A 13,279-nucleotide genomic window follows, 5' to 3' on the forward strand; every position below is an offset into this window, starting at 1 on the left:
ATCAACTCTCAGCTAGGAACCCTGAATTCCATTGTCCTCCGTGCGGCTTATTTCCTATGCAGCTGATGGAGCGAGTAGGGCCGTAGGCACAAGTGTGGCTTTAAGGCGTCACGCCTGGATGCGGCTTTGCAACTTTGCAGACCCCTTCAAGGCGTCCTTCACTAATTCCCCTTTTGGTTCAGCATTGTTTGGACCTCAAGTGAAAGATACCTTGACCAGATGCGAACAAGATGGCAAGACTCTTTCTGCCATAGGAGTCTGTTTTTCAACCCCATCTAGACCATATCCTAAGGGTCAAAAGGGTGGAAAAATGTGGTTCCGCAAATCACAAGGAGTCACGCTTGACGCAAGAGGTCAGTTTCCTCCTAGAGGCAGAGGGGGGAACAACAGACGCTGCCCAAGAGGCAGGGGGGGTCCGCAGAATCAAGGTAGCAGAGAACCTCTTTCTGACAAACCCTTCCAGCATCCCTGAGGTGCTGCCCGACTGTCCACCTTCGGAGGCAGTCTGGGGAAGATTATCGCTGTACCCACAAGCCTGGCTCTCCCTCACTCAAGACAAATGGGTGCAGTCGATCATATCCGAGGGTTACAAAATCCCCTTTTATCCAAACCCCTACTCTACAAAAAGGGTCCCTCCCAGACGTTCCACCCAGCCTGAGGGAACAAGCAGCATTAGAAATATCAAAGCTGCTAACAGAGAGCCATCCAGCCAGTCCCAGCAGACCAACTAGGATCCGGAGTCTACTCAAAGTTCTTTTTTGGTACCAAAAAAAACGGGGGACTGGAGGCCAATATTGGATCTCAGCAAACTAAACAAGTTTGTAAAAAGAACGAGGTTCCAGATGGTCACGCTACAGTCCATTCTACCCCTTCTGGGCAAGGACAATTGGATGCGCTCAGTGGATCTTCAGGATGCATATCACATCAAGATACACAGGCGCTCCAGAAGGTTTCTCCGCTTCCGGCTGGGGGCCAGTCACCATCAATTCAGGGCCCTGCCCTTTGGTCTCACTACAGCCTCCCGAGTGTTCCACCAAATGCATGGCAGTGGTTACGGCTCATCTCAGAAGTCAGGGATTCCACGTTTTTCCATATCTAGATGACTGGCTCATTACTGCCACCACCAGGCATCAGCTTCTGGCCAGAGATTATACCATCCAAACTTGCAAAGGGCTAGGTATCTCCATAAATTTCGAAAAGTCTGCCTTGTCACCTTGCCAGTCTATTACCTTCGTAGGCGCCACCTTGGACACCGTACAGCTCTCAGCAAAGTTAACAGAGCAGAGGGTCTTGGATATTCAAAATCATGTTCACGTTCTCCTTCAGAGCAACAGAATTCAGGCCAAGTATGTTCTGAAAGTGTTAGGTCTCATGGCGGCAGCCATCATGCTACTTCCCCTTGCCCGCTTTTACATGCGGCTCCTCCAGTGGATGCTTTTCTCCCAGTGGTCCTTTCAACAGCTTCCTATGACACACAAGATTTTAATCACTCTATCTTGCAAGAAACATCTGTCTTGGTGGATGGTCTCCCCTCAAGTCCTTCAAGGCAGACCATTTATTCCCCCCCCCCCCGGTCGCCACGGTCACATCGGACACCTCCCTGATCAGGTGGGGGGGGCATTTTCAGGGCAGGACAGTTCATGGCACATCAACCTTTCGAATGCCACTTGCACATAAACGTCCTGGAGATGAGCAGTGCTTTTAACGTTGCAAGCTCTCCAAGACTCTCTTCCCCTGGGGACTATTGCAATTCAAACGGGCAATATGTCCGTAGTGTGGTATATCAACAAACAGGGCGGAACCAAATCCTATCCCCTGTGTCGAGAAGCACTCAGACTTTGGCAATGTGCGATCTCTTCTCGGCGGTTTCTGCCACACATATCCCCGGGAAGTCCAACATCATAGCGGACAGGCTGAGCAGAGCTATTCTCATGCCCCACGAGTGGTCTCTCAAGCAATCTGTGACTGAGGAAATTTTTCGGAAGTGGGGGTTTCCTTGCTGCAATCTTTTTGCAACACCACGAAACAGCAAGTGCCTCGACTTCTTCACTCTCTTCCCCCACGAAACAGCAAGTGCCTCGACTTCTTCACTCTCTTCCCCCTTCCAGGCCATCCCCCCAGAGATGCTGTAGTCAACGATTGGCCTCGAGGACTTCTATACGCCTTTTCCCCCCTTCCCATTAATCACACAGATGATTCAGAAAGCTACCGCCTTGAGAGCCAAGATGATTCTCATTGCCCCTTATTGGCCTCGACAGATATGGTTCCTGTTCCTGCATTGTTATCTTTTGGAGTAGCCTTGGCATCTGGATCCAGTGCCAGATCTTTTGTACCATCAGTCAGGGCAGCTGCACCAATCCCTCCAATCTCTCAACCTCACAGCTTGGTTGCTCCACTTCCGTCCCTAGCCAGGCTTCCCATGATCTCAAATTCTGTCCGTGATCATAGCTTCCCTCAAGTCTTTCACCAGAAGGATCTATGCTAGTAAATGGCAGCGTTTATCCTTCTGGGCAAGGGCTAGGAATATAGATCCCTTCACTGCTCCAATACACTCTGTTTTAGATTTCCTAGCTGAAATTTTTCATTCACGATATTCATCCTCCACAGTAAAAGTTCAGTTAGCAGCCATTTCAATTTTCACATAGGCCTGTCTGACTCCAGCATCATGTCCCATAAGCTTTGCAAAGCATTCCTCAGAGGTATCTTTTTTTTTTTTTTTTTTTTTTTTTACTCAAGCCCCCAATCAAAGAACCCCCACCACAGTGGGATTTAAACTTTTAGTTTTAACATCCTTGATTCTCCCTTCCTTTGAACCTGCGGCTTCCCGTTCTTTGAAGTTACTTTCCTGGAAGACGCTCCTAGTCGCCATTACATCTGCTAGGAGAGTATCTGAACTTCATGCCCTTTGCATTCGTACTCCTTATTTAGTTTTCCACAAAGACAGAGTTTCTCTTAGAACTAACCTGTCTTTTTTACCCAAGGTGGCTTCCCAGACAAATTTAAATCTATCTATTGATATTCCAGTTTTCTTCCCTAATCATTCAAACAGGGCGGAGCAAAGACTGCATTGCCTGGACGTTCATCGTCAGCTCCGCTACTATCTGGACAGAACTAAACGGATCAGGAAATCTGATCAACTCTTTCATCTTATGCAGAAAGTTAAAAAGGGCCTTCCAGTATCCACAGTAACCCTGTCTAGGTGGCTGTCTTCTGTGATTACCTGTATTTATCAACTCAGAGGTAAAGAATTGCCTTCTAGGCCAAGAGCATTGGCTACATCAACAGCCTTTCAAGCTAGATTACCTATAGACACTATCTGTGCGGCAGCCACATGGGTCTCTCCTCATACCTTCGTTACACATTACAAACTGGACATGGCCTCCAGAAACAGGGCAAATTTTGGTTCCACCATTCTCAAGAGTCTGTTCCAATGAGCCACCCAGGATGAAGGTGCTAGGGACGCGGTCCCATCCAGCAAGAATGAAGGTGAGATTGACAACTTAACATTGAGAAGTTATGTACCTACCATAACGTTCCATGTTGGTTGTCTTCTCGCCTTCTTTTTTTGCGTCCCGCCCACCATCCCCCTAGCCTGGACAGACTGAAAGGATTTCCCCTTCTTCTAAGGGGCCTTACCTTGCACTATTTTAAGCCCAAACAGGTTGCCCTGGGGTAGCTACTGCTTCAGATAGTGACATTTGGGGCGTTTCTCCTTCTCCTCCTGAGTTGGGAGACTAAATTGACCATTTTTTTTTTTTTTTTTTAGCTACCAAACGAGATCTGGGTAGTTGCCGCCTAGCATCATGGGATATAGGGTTGCCTCGAGCCGGTAAAATTAGCTCTCGAGCTTTAGTATAGGCCGAGTCGGAGCAGGATCGGCTCCGAACCCATCCAGCAAGAAAGAAGGCGAGAGAAGACAACTAACATGGAACGTTATGGTAGGTACATGACTTCTCATTTTTGTTCATGCAGCTTTCATGGTACCATTCAGGAAAGCATAGGCTCCTTGTAACTGTTTTATTAGTTTATAATTGCTTACTTAAAAAAACAAAAAAAAAAGGTGGGTATGGTTAACAGCTCGGATTTCTAGCCAGAGTTTTGGGTGGACATCTCAAATTGGTGTCTTAGCTTGATTTTTGGACTTCAGTTGTGCCTTCCTCTTGCTAGTAAATGATTTAAAGACCATAAAGGTGAGTGTCTTGATGGAAGAGTGATAAAGTTTGATGCTTTGTCTTGAATTGTTTATTTAAGGAAGTTGCACTCTACCTTTAACTCTGCCAGGTTGCATACAAGTTTGTTGCACCTTTTGGGGGAGGATTCTCTGGTTTATGAAATATTTCAAAATGCCTGACATGGTCTGGGTGCTGTAGTGATTCATTTTAGCAGCCCATATGAATGTGGTTGGGGAGGGGGCTTTGCCTGGTCTTATCTGCTTCTTGATGACAAATGTTTGATTCTGAATGGGGCACACCTTTGGTGTTTTGAAATCTTGCACCTCATCATCCTGAAGGGAATGTTGGTTGCTGCTGTTTCCTGAAGTGCTAAGTCGAAGTCTTCTTTAAGAAGTCAAGGTAACACCAGTGTAATATGGTTTGGGGTTTGGACTTGGTTTAACGTTCACCAAATTAGTACCAATGGCCTGTCTTTAGGGGGTAACCTGAGGTAGTATTTATACAGATTAGGAGCATTTTGGCCAGGGCACTATGGAACTTCCCCTACTTTTTGATAAATGCTGTGGGATCCTTTTACACCTAGCTGAGCTATCACCAACCCAGGCAAATGGGACTCCTTCCTTTTTAAAGGGCAGCAAGCTTGGGTCTTGCACTGCATGGTAGTGTCACTGTTAAGGTCTTATCTTTGGTATGTGGTAAAGAAATGGGCAGGACAGCACTTGTTCATTCTAGTGGTGCAAGATGATCTGCTGCTTTCCCATAAGGAACAATGTTGGATTGTTTTGAGATTCCTGTAAATCTTTGCTTCACACCTTGAGGTTTAGCGAAAGTACATGCCCTTGTGGAAGGAGCTGCCCTTTATAATTTAGCAAGTAGGTTGTGTGAAAATGCAGATATTCCTGCTGCTTGCCTCACCCAGCACAGCAGTCATGCCTTTAGCAACTTGCAGTTTTGTGTAATTTAGTCTCTGTAACAAATGGACCTCTTAAATTTGGTGTGGTTATCAGGAACTCCGGGCAGTTGGGCTACCCTGGATGAGGACTGTAATACATCAGAGCCTTTCCAGTCAGTGTAGCTAAATTTACTGTAACCATTAAGGAATTACTACGATAATTTAGAAGGTACTTTGACTGACAGCAATTGTAGAAATCCCCATGCCTCATTCGAGGTACAAGGCTGCTTTATTCAATTTTCTGCAGTATGACTTGATTTATCCTGAGTATAGGAAGCGTTTTCCGTAATTTTTAATGTGCAGCACTGTGCAAAGAGGAGTACTAAATGGTGGATGAGACTAATTTTGTAAATATATATATATATAGATATAGATATAGATATAGATATATATATATATATTTTTTTTTTAATTTAAATGAATGTTGACTATAGTGTTGTACTTAAATTTCAAGACACGGCTTTACAATTTTCTTAATGCTAAGATAATTGCAAATGTTTGAAGATTACTTTTGAAGTCGAAAAACAAATTGGTGACTGGAAAGCCAAATGGCTTTTAACATTGGAAATGGTGCTTATGTCCACAGTTCAGATATTTTGTAAGGAGCATCTTGTTTCCCGTTTTAAAAAGGTTTCCTCTACTGTACTGCTACAGTCTTGTGCATCCAGGTCGTTTGTTCCTTTGAATTCTAGGTTGTCTTTTGTATTCTAATCTCTTTCCTTTTTATTCTGTGCATATCACCCCAGTGTAAAGTGATACTATCCCTTTTGTCTTTTGCTCCTAGCACAGGGCAGATTGTCTAGTGCAGCCTTTCTGGCTGTGAATGCCAAAAGATTTATTTTCAACCCATTGCCTTGCAGTGGGAAACTTTTCTGCTACATTTTTAACGATATTTTTTTTTTTTGTATGTGTGCATTTGTGGAACAAGTGTGCAGTATAAATATGGTCTGTTTTTGGTTTCTTTCTATTTTTCTGTCTTGCATGTGTTCTGATTATTACTGGTTTGGGGTGTTGTCTTGTCATGTGGACCAGAATTTTAAGTAGCTTGAATTCATTCTTATATATTTTTTAAAACAATTCTGTATTGCAGATCCAGCTGGTACAGCCAGGACAAATCCAGATTCAGGGCGGGCAGGCTGTCCAGGTATCTCAGCAAGGGCAAGCTCAGCAAATTATCATTCAGCAGCCACAAACAGCCGTCACAGCAGGACAAACTCAGGTAATGGTGCCTAGTATGAAACCACATACGGCAAAAGAGATGTGCAGTATATAGGTTTGCTTAATGGAGCCCTGCTGCTTTTACTTTGTAGCGTCTGTTTTGTTTCTGGTGTGATTGCTGCAGAGTTATGCTGAAATGAAGGAAAAATATCTGAAAAGAGTTGTAGGATAAATGTAGTGGTTTGATGGGTTTTCTTTGGGCCTGGGCCTTTGCCCCATCTTTAGAGTCCAGCCTTGTAGAAAACTGGGCTCTGTGGAGATGTAATCTAGAGCGTAAAGTCTTCAGTTTGTGCTTTTTGCTTGCAGAAAGAGGGGCACTCCATTTGAGACTTGCATGTGCATTGGTTTAGTTTTATGTCTGAACAGCAAATCATTTTATACCAATTGTCAGTAATTTTTAGTTTGAGGATCAGAACTTTACTGATTTAGTGAGTTGCATATATGTAAGAATCCCCTACCGAATGCTGTATGTATATAACGGAGTGCTCATTAAGTTTGTGGGCATATATTGCACAATGGGGGCTGATATGTGAGAAACTTGAGCCTTGCAGGGCATCTAAGCTGGTTCAGTCTTGTTACCTGCACTACTTTCTGTTAAGGCGCATGCCATACTGTTTACTTGTGCAGCAACTCCCTGCCACAGTTTCCCTGTTTCTCTTCTGTATTGAGTGTCTGCTTTCACTTCTTCTTTGAGACATGAACCTTGAAGCTGCTTACTACTTTGCTCCACTGTTACCCTGTTCATTTGTCAAACTAATTAATAGTGGGGAAATTAAAGGTGCAGTTCTGATATGTATTAAGATGGCTTTTTGTTACTGGGGACTGGGAACTCCTGGACAGAGGCCTGGTAGTCACTGTTGAGACAAGTGGATTGACAAGTTTTAAAGCTGGATTCCATCACTCAGGCTTAAGTGATTGAATGGAATTTGGCCCAGGGAGAGTGAATCTAAGATTTTGTGGGTAGCCCTGCCCTAGTACCTCATCTAGTTTTATACTTTGATAATGGATATGCTTGCTAGTGGAGTTCAGGGGGAGTTTTTTCTATTAGGTGGTAATTTAGGGGAGACTACTTGGAATTGTTGACATTATTATTTTTTTTGTTTATGGGAGAGCTATGGGAAGAGATACTTAGCTTTTTTTTTTTTTTTTTTTTTTTTTTTTTTTTTTTAACACTTGCCAGTTCTGAAAGTTGCTGAGAATAGTCAAAGGTACTTAAGTGGTTTAGAAATAGAACTGGACTACAGTGGCATTACTAATATTGCTGACTGTTCATTCTGGGTTAGATAGGCTTCCTCATCCCAGTTAGTGAGCAAAATATTTGAGTTTGATAAGATGTGGTAGTGAAACATCCCAGAGTTGTGCAGGAAAATTTTAAAGGTATATTGAGTAAGTGACTGACCATTTACTGTAAAGATTCAACTAGATTACATTAAAATTGAGCTCTTTGTATTTGATGAAGCTTCTGAGCATCTCTCCAAGGGATTTGTAAGAGATTGTATGCTGCTTTTTAAAATGTAAACACTGTGGTTGGTTATAAGTGAATTGAGAGATCCCCTTCTTTCAGAAACGTAACTTCGTGTAGGGAAGATGATGAGGTTTATAGGAAATGACAGTGGAGTGGAGAAAACTGGGAGTGCAAGTACAGTGTACTTGTGGAATGTGATGGGATGCTACATCGGGTATTATTGGCTTTCTGGTATGCAAGGCTTCTTAAGATAGATGAGGGCAAAACTCTGTGGAGAAGAGTAGGTAGTTTGTGATGGTGCTTTAATTCTAACTTGAAGTAGAATGTATGTTTAGCTGTGCAGCAGTCTTCCACCCAGCTCCCATATTGATTCAGCAGTCCAAATGAAAGATTATTTTTTTAGTGACTGTTAACCGTTGCTTTTTAATAAGATTTTTGGCAACTAAACTGGTCTGTATTACTGTGTACATTAGGTAATGGATTTCTCCAGTGTCATGGCATAGCGGGATAAAGCCCTGACAACTTTGGTTTGATTTTTACTGCTTGGGTGTGTCAAGCATTGGCAAGGATGGATTGGGTTATCTTTTAGTGAGTGGCGTGGGACATTTAAAGTGGAAGGATGCCCTTTGCAGAAACCTTGGAAATGACTGCATAGTGCTCCTGAGGAATAAGCTTGACGTAATTTGGCTGGTGACTGCATGATTCTAACGTTTAGTAATGTTTTTACCGCTGTCTTGGGTTCATTTTTTCCTTCTATTTTGTCAGTTGTTAACTTTACTTTCTGTTGACTGAGCTAGTCCTGCTTGCCATAGCCTCTTATTAGGAGAGCTGTGAGATGATTTGGGTTGGTATCCTTATTTTCTGGGGGAGATTTGATTTTGGCCAAGGCACGAGGGGAGAATTCTCCGATGTTAAAAAGTGTGTGTGCGCCCTTCTTTTTATGTGCAGTGTGATGATCTTCTATATGACCTGAGCCATCCTGAACTTGGGCAAGTACCACATCACTCTATTATCTTTCCTTGCCAGTAAAAGTTACTCTCCCTCTCGGCTTGTTTTGCAAGTGTAGGGCTGTTCCTATTCTCAACTTTTAATTCAGAAACTCCTAAATTGTGTCCAGTATCCAGTAGCTGTACTACTTACTGTGTGCATTACAGTGAAATTGTTAATACCTGTTATACATACAAACCTGTTTGTTACCTCTGTAACATGTTGGTAGTTGCATCTGGTTCTTGATTGAAAAACGTCCATAGAGCAGTTTCAAGTTGTCAAAGGGAAAACGTTTAAATGGTGTAGTATCCCTATCCCTTTTATGATGCACTAGTGTCAGTACAGAGGCAAAAATGAATACAAACACCTTGTCGGAGAAATCAACAGCCTTCTGAACTTCCGACACCACAGGCAATTGTGCTGCCTTTTGAGCCATGATTGAACAATTTGATTAACACTGTAGTTGCTGGACAACTTGGACTGAAGTCCTTAATATTAGGAGAGGTCTAGGCATGTGCATTTCCAGGCTGAAGAACACTGTTTTTACTATAGCCAGATCTCTGTAATTGGAATATACTTCTGGTCTACCTCTGAGAGGATGTGGTGATGGTAGAAAATCTTTGGCTTCTCTGTGATGATGCCCACCTGTAAGAAGGAATATTCCAAAGTCTGACTGGTGGCACTTATGAAACATACTGATGCCAGTCCAGGCTCTCTGTCTTGCTAGGGTCTGCACCCTAGGCATCCATTCACTGATGCTTTGCTCTACTGGTGCCAGTGCTGTTGGAGGTATATATGCATGATCCTGACTGAAATCGCTACTGCAATATTCCTGACGTGGGTTGATACTGCTGACATCTGGCTGGGGTACTAGCGCTTTAACCTTCAGTAGGTCTTGCATCTTGCTCATGACCTGGGCTCGTATGCTTTTGGGTATAAGGATGGAAGTACAAGTGTGGATTCTAAGACTATCTTGCCACCAGCCTGAATGCAGGTCCTGCATCAGTCGGGCTTAGTTTCTTGGTCATTGGTACCTTTTGCTTCATTCATTTGTCCAGATAAGTGCCCCATTGGGGAACCTTCTCGTTTATCTTATGATAGTTTGTTAAAGCTGTAGATGGCAGATAGGATGAATGCAAATGCAGTAGGCAAATTCCATAAAAGGACTTTCATACCAAGTGTCTTTTGTCTAGGCAAATTCCATAAAAGGACTTTCATACCAAGTGTCTTTTGTCTAGGCCCAAAACACTATCACAAAATTTTGCTGTATCTGCTAATTGTTCATTTCAAAAACCCTTTGGTCTAGGCGAGACCAGGTGTCTTAAACGCTTGGCCTAGTTTTAAGATGGCTGACTCCACATCCTTGGATGTTCCTCTACAGTCAAAGAAAATTTGAGTCCTCAAATGGATCCACAGTCCAGTGTTTGACTGACATACCTGCTGAGGTTACAGAACCTAAGAGGAAAAAAAACTGGCGAAGCATGTTGCTGCCTCCTCCTCAGCATTTGAAAAGGATTGGATTGACTCCTTACAGGGCTTATTGAAAGCTGTTCTCTGAAAACCTCTCTGCTTTGGGTCTCCAAGCAGACTACTCTAAAACTGTGACCCTGTTTTCTTCTGTGAGGAGCAGGATTATGACTTGCATTCTTTGGACTATTTCTCTCAACTGCATTTTCCTGGGCAAATCCCTTCCCTTCCCATGAAGGAACTCCCTCTTGCTTGATTCTGTTATTAAGGAAGCTTCTTCTGAGGAACTACAGAACACTATGAAACATTTAGACTGGCAATCAATGCAGATAGACTGGCAATCAATGCAGATTTCTGACTCTCCAAAGAGGTATCTCACCCTCTAGGAAGATTGGTGCTGCTGCCCTTTTCCCAGTCCCTTCTGTCTTCTTGAGGCTTTCCAGGACTTCTTTTGGTCCACGTCTTCTGCACTGGATTGGCAACCACTAGTTCCTAAAAGAACAGACAGCTTTTACAAGGTCTTTGATGACCTTTAAATATCTACAGAAGAACCCCATGCAGACCCCTCTGCAGCAAATATCTACAGAAGAACCCCATGCAGACCCCTCTGCAGCATCTCTCTTCAAATAAGCCCTCTAAGCTTCGACCTGGTACCTACTGGCAAAGATAGTGGAGCTGTAGATATTTTGTTTAGGAGGTCCGACTGGGCTATTAGCCTGTTTTCAGCAGAGGCCCAGGGAGAAAATCTCCCAAGTACAAGTATGAGATGCAATGCATTATTCCTTGTCAAAATACACAAATCATAATGTCAAAGTATAGCACATACATCAAATAAAACTTAGTGAAAGTTAAACTATTACTTGTGGGTCATGAGAGTTGGCTAACTTCACGGCACCCGTGCAAATGGAAAATAGTTGCATGACCGCAGAATCGTACACCAATGCATTGTACAAACACACAAGTGCATGGATCTCACCATATCCAATAGAACCAAGACGCTCTCCTCCAAAATAAAGGAAGCTAATCTGGTGGTCCCCTGCCATAAATTCTACAACAGGAGGAGGAAACTGATGCGGAATAAGATGAAGTCCCAAGACTGAAAAAAACTCCCCATCAGTCTTGACAAAAGGTTGAGATCCTTCACCAAATCCTCTAAAGCTAGCTATGAAAACAGAATTGCAGCAGATAGTAAAGACAACCACAAGGACTTCTATAGTTTATGTAAATCTCCACAGCAATACCCAGATTTGCTCTTAGCTACTGCACAATGATACCTCCTATACTGAGCCAACAGGTATTGCCAATATACTGGCTGACAGTTTCAGTGCTAACATTGCCTCTTTCTCTCCTCCCAAAGGACCAATCACAGTACTAGTAGATTGTCAGGCACCCAGTAATACTGCTGCACAGGTTAAAACAGCACTGTCCAAGGCCAAGAAAACCGCTTCTATGGGACCTGTACATGAACTGGCACCTGTGTGCCCTGTTCAATCACAGCCTCACCTCAGGCTTTGTCCCTACCAAATGGTGCACTGCTACAGTCCTCCCACTCTAACAATAGTGACTACAGACCCCGGAAATTATTGCCCCATTAGCCTGACAAGTCTGATATGCAAAGCTATGGAACGCATCACCATGGACCTTGTAAACAAGGAAATAGGGAATCTCCAAACTCTGGCTCCTACACAGTTTGGTTTTGTGGAGGGTAGCTCATGCCTGCTCAACTTTATCAACAACTTTGTCTGTCACCAGAGGTGTGGATGAAGGCAAGGTGGTTCATACAGCCTACCTTGATCTGGCCAAGGCCTTTAATACCATTCCCCACTCGGATCATAGAAAAACTTACTAAGCTAGGCATCAATCCCTATATCACTAGGTGGGTTGCAAACTGACTCACAGAACCCACAGTGTCCAAGTCAGACTGCTGACCAGTCACTAGTGGAGTCCCACAGGGTTCGGTCCTGGGTCCTCTCCTGATATTCTTAGTGTTTCACTGTTGCAGTCATTACATTTGGGTAATCTGCTGGCAGGTTGCCCTCAGTCTGCCTGATTTTAACAAAGTCTTGGGTCCTGCATCGGTTGCTGTCCCGTCTTCATGACGTCAGGGGACATAAAACATGGCAGCTGATACCATTACATCAGTCTTTCTTGCCGCTACCATTACATCAGTCTTTCTTGCCGCGCGGTAGCAGAAGCAGTTAGCAAGTGCTGGTAGGTTGACACCTGAAATTTTCGTTTGAGTTTCAGAACCGAAGTCTTCAACTAAAAGTTAAGTACCCCGTTGGGGAAACATTTTCTTGCTCCTTACCGATATCAGTAAAAGTTAATAATTGCATTACTTGTGGAAAACTAATACCTCCATAAGGGTTTTCATTTGTACTGTATTCCTTGCCTAGGCCCTGATCATAACGTACCTTGTCGGTTTTGTGCTAGATTTAATCAATGCACTATTAAACGTCTGTAAATTTTTGCTGCTAAATATTTTGGCTCACTATTTAACTATCCAGAAATGATGTCTGTTAGCAATCCGACTACCAGAATATCGGACTACCAGAATACCTTAAAAAAAAAAAACGCAAAGAAAGACTGCCATCGAGGTCCAAAACCGACTAGGACGCTTCTAAGTCGGTCACTAGTTCACCGGTACTTGGTGAGGTGCTTTTGCAGCCCCTGATGCCTGCTATCTGCCCTAGGGCATTTATAAGCCTAGCCAGAGTGTGTTTGGCTTTCGCCACCCATTTTAAATTAATTTTGCTATGCCTTTTTTGAGGTTAGTATACTGTGCCTCTGTCTAACAGTGACACAGAAGTGATAGCCGGGGTAAACCTACAATCTCCCATCCACTCCTCAAGATTCTTCTTTAAGAGTCAATGTGGGACTCTGCCTAACCTGGACTGGGATTTTATTCCAGAGTGAAGGGAGCCTCAGGGTTATGAATCTGTCCCTCCAGCATGTCCTATTTATTTCAGTGCTGAGGCTCAAGTCTCTCGAGCGCGTAGCTCGATGGGATTTGGATTT

At 43.4% G+C, this 13,279-nt stretch overlaps 1 protein-coding gene across 7 annotated transcripts in view; it reads left to right on the plus strand.

The window, feature by feature from the left end:
* NFYA (nuclear transcription factor Y subunit alpha) overlaps window positions 1–13,279 on the plus strand; it is a 209,669-nt gene that overhangs the window by 45,866 nt on the left and 150,524 nt on the right. For all 7 annotated transcript variants that reach the window (XM_044076885.1, XM_044076890.1, XM_044076889.1 and 4 more), the window contains one exon: window positions 6,215–6,343. In XM_044076885.1, coding sequence (XP_043932820.1) covers window positions 6,215–6,343 — 129 coding nt within the window. The remainder of the gene's footprint in view (window positions 1–6,214; window positions 6,344–13,279) is intronic.

This window comes from Protopterus annectens, chromosome 7.part0 (assembly GCF_019279795.1).
Source record: "Protopterus annectens isolate FY-2018-M chromosome 7.part0, PAN1.0, whole genome shotgun sequence".
Taxonomy (NCBI): Eukaryota; Metazoa; Chordata; order Ceratodontiformes; family Protopteridae; genus Protopterus; species Protopterus annectens.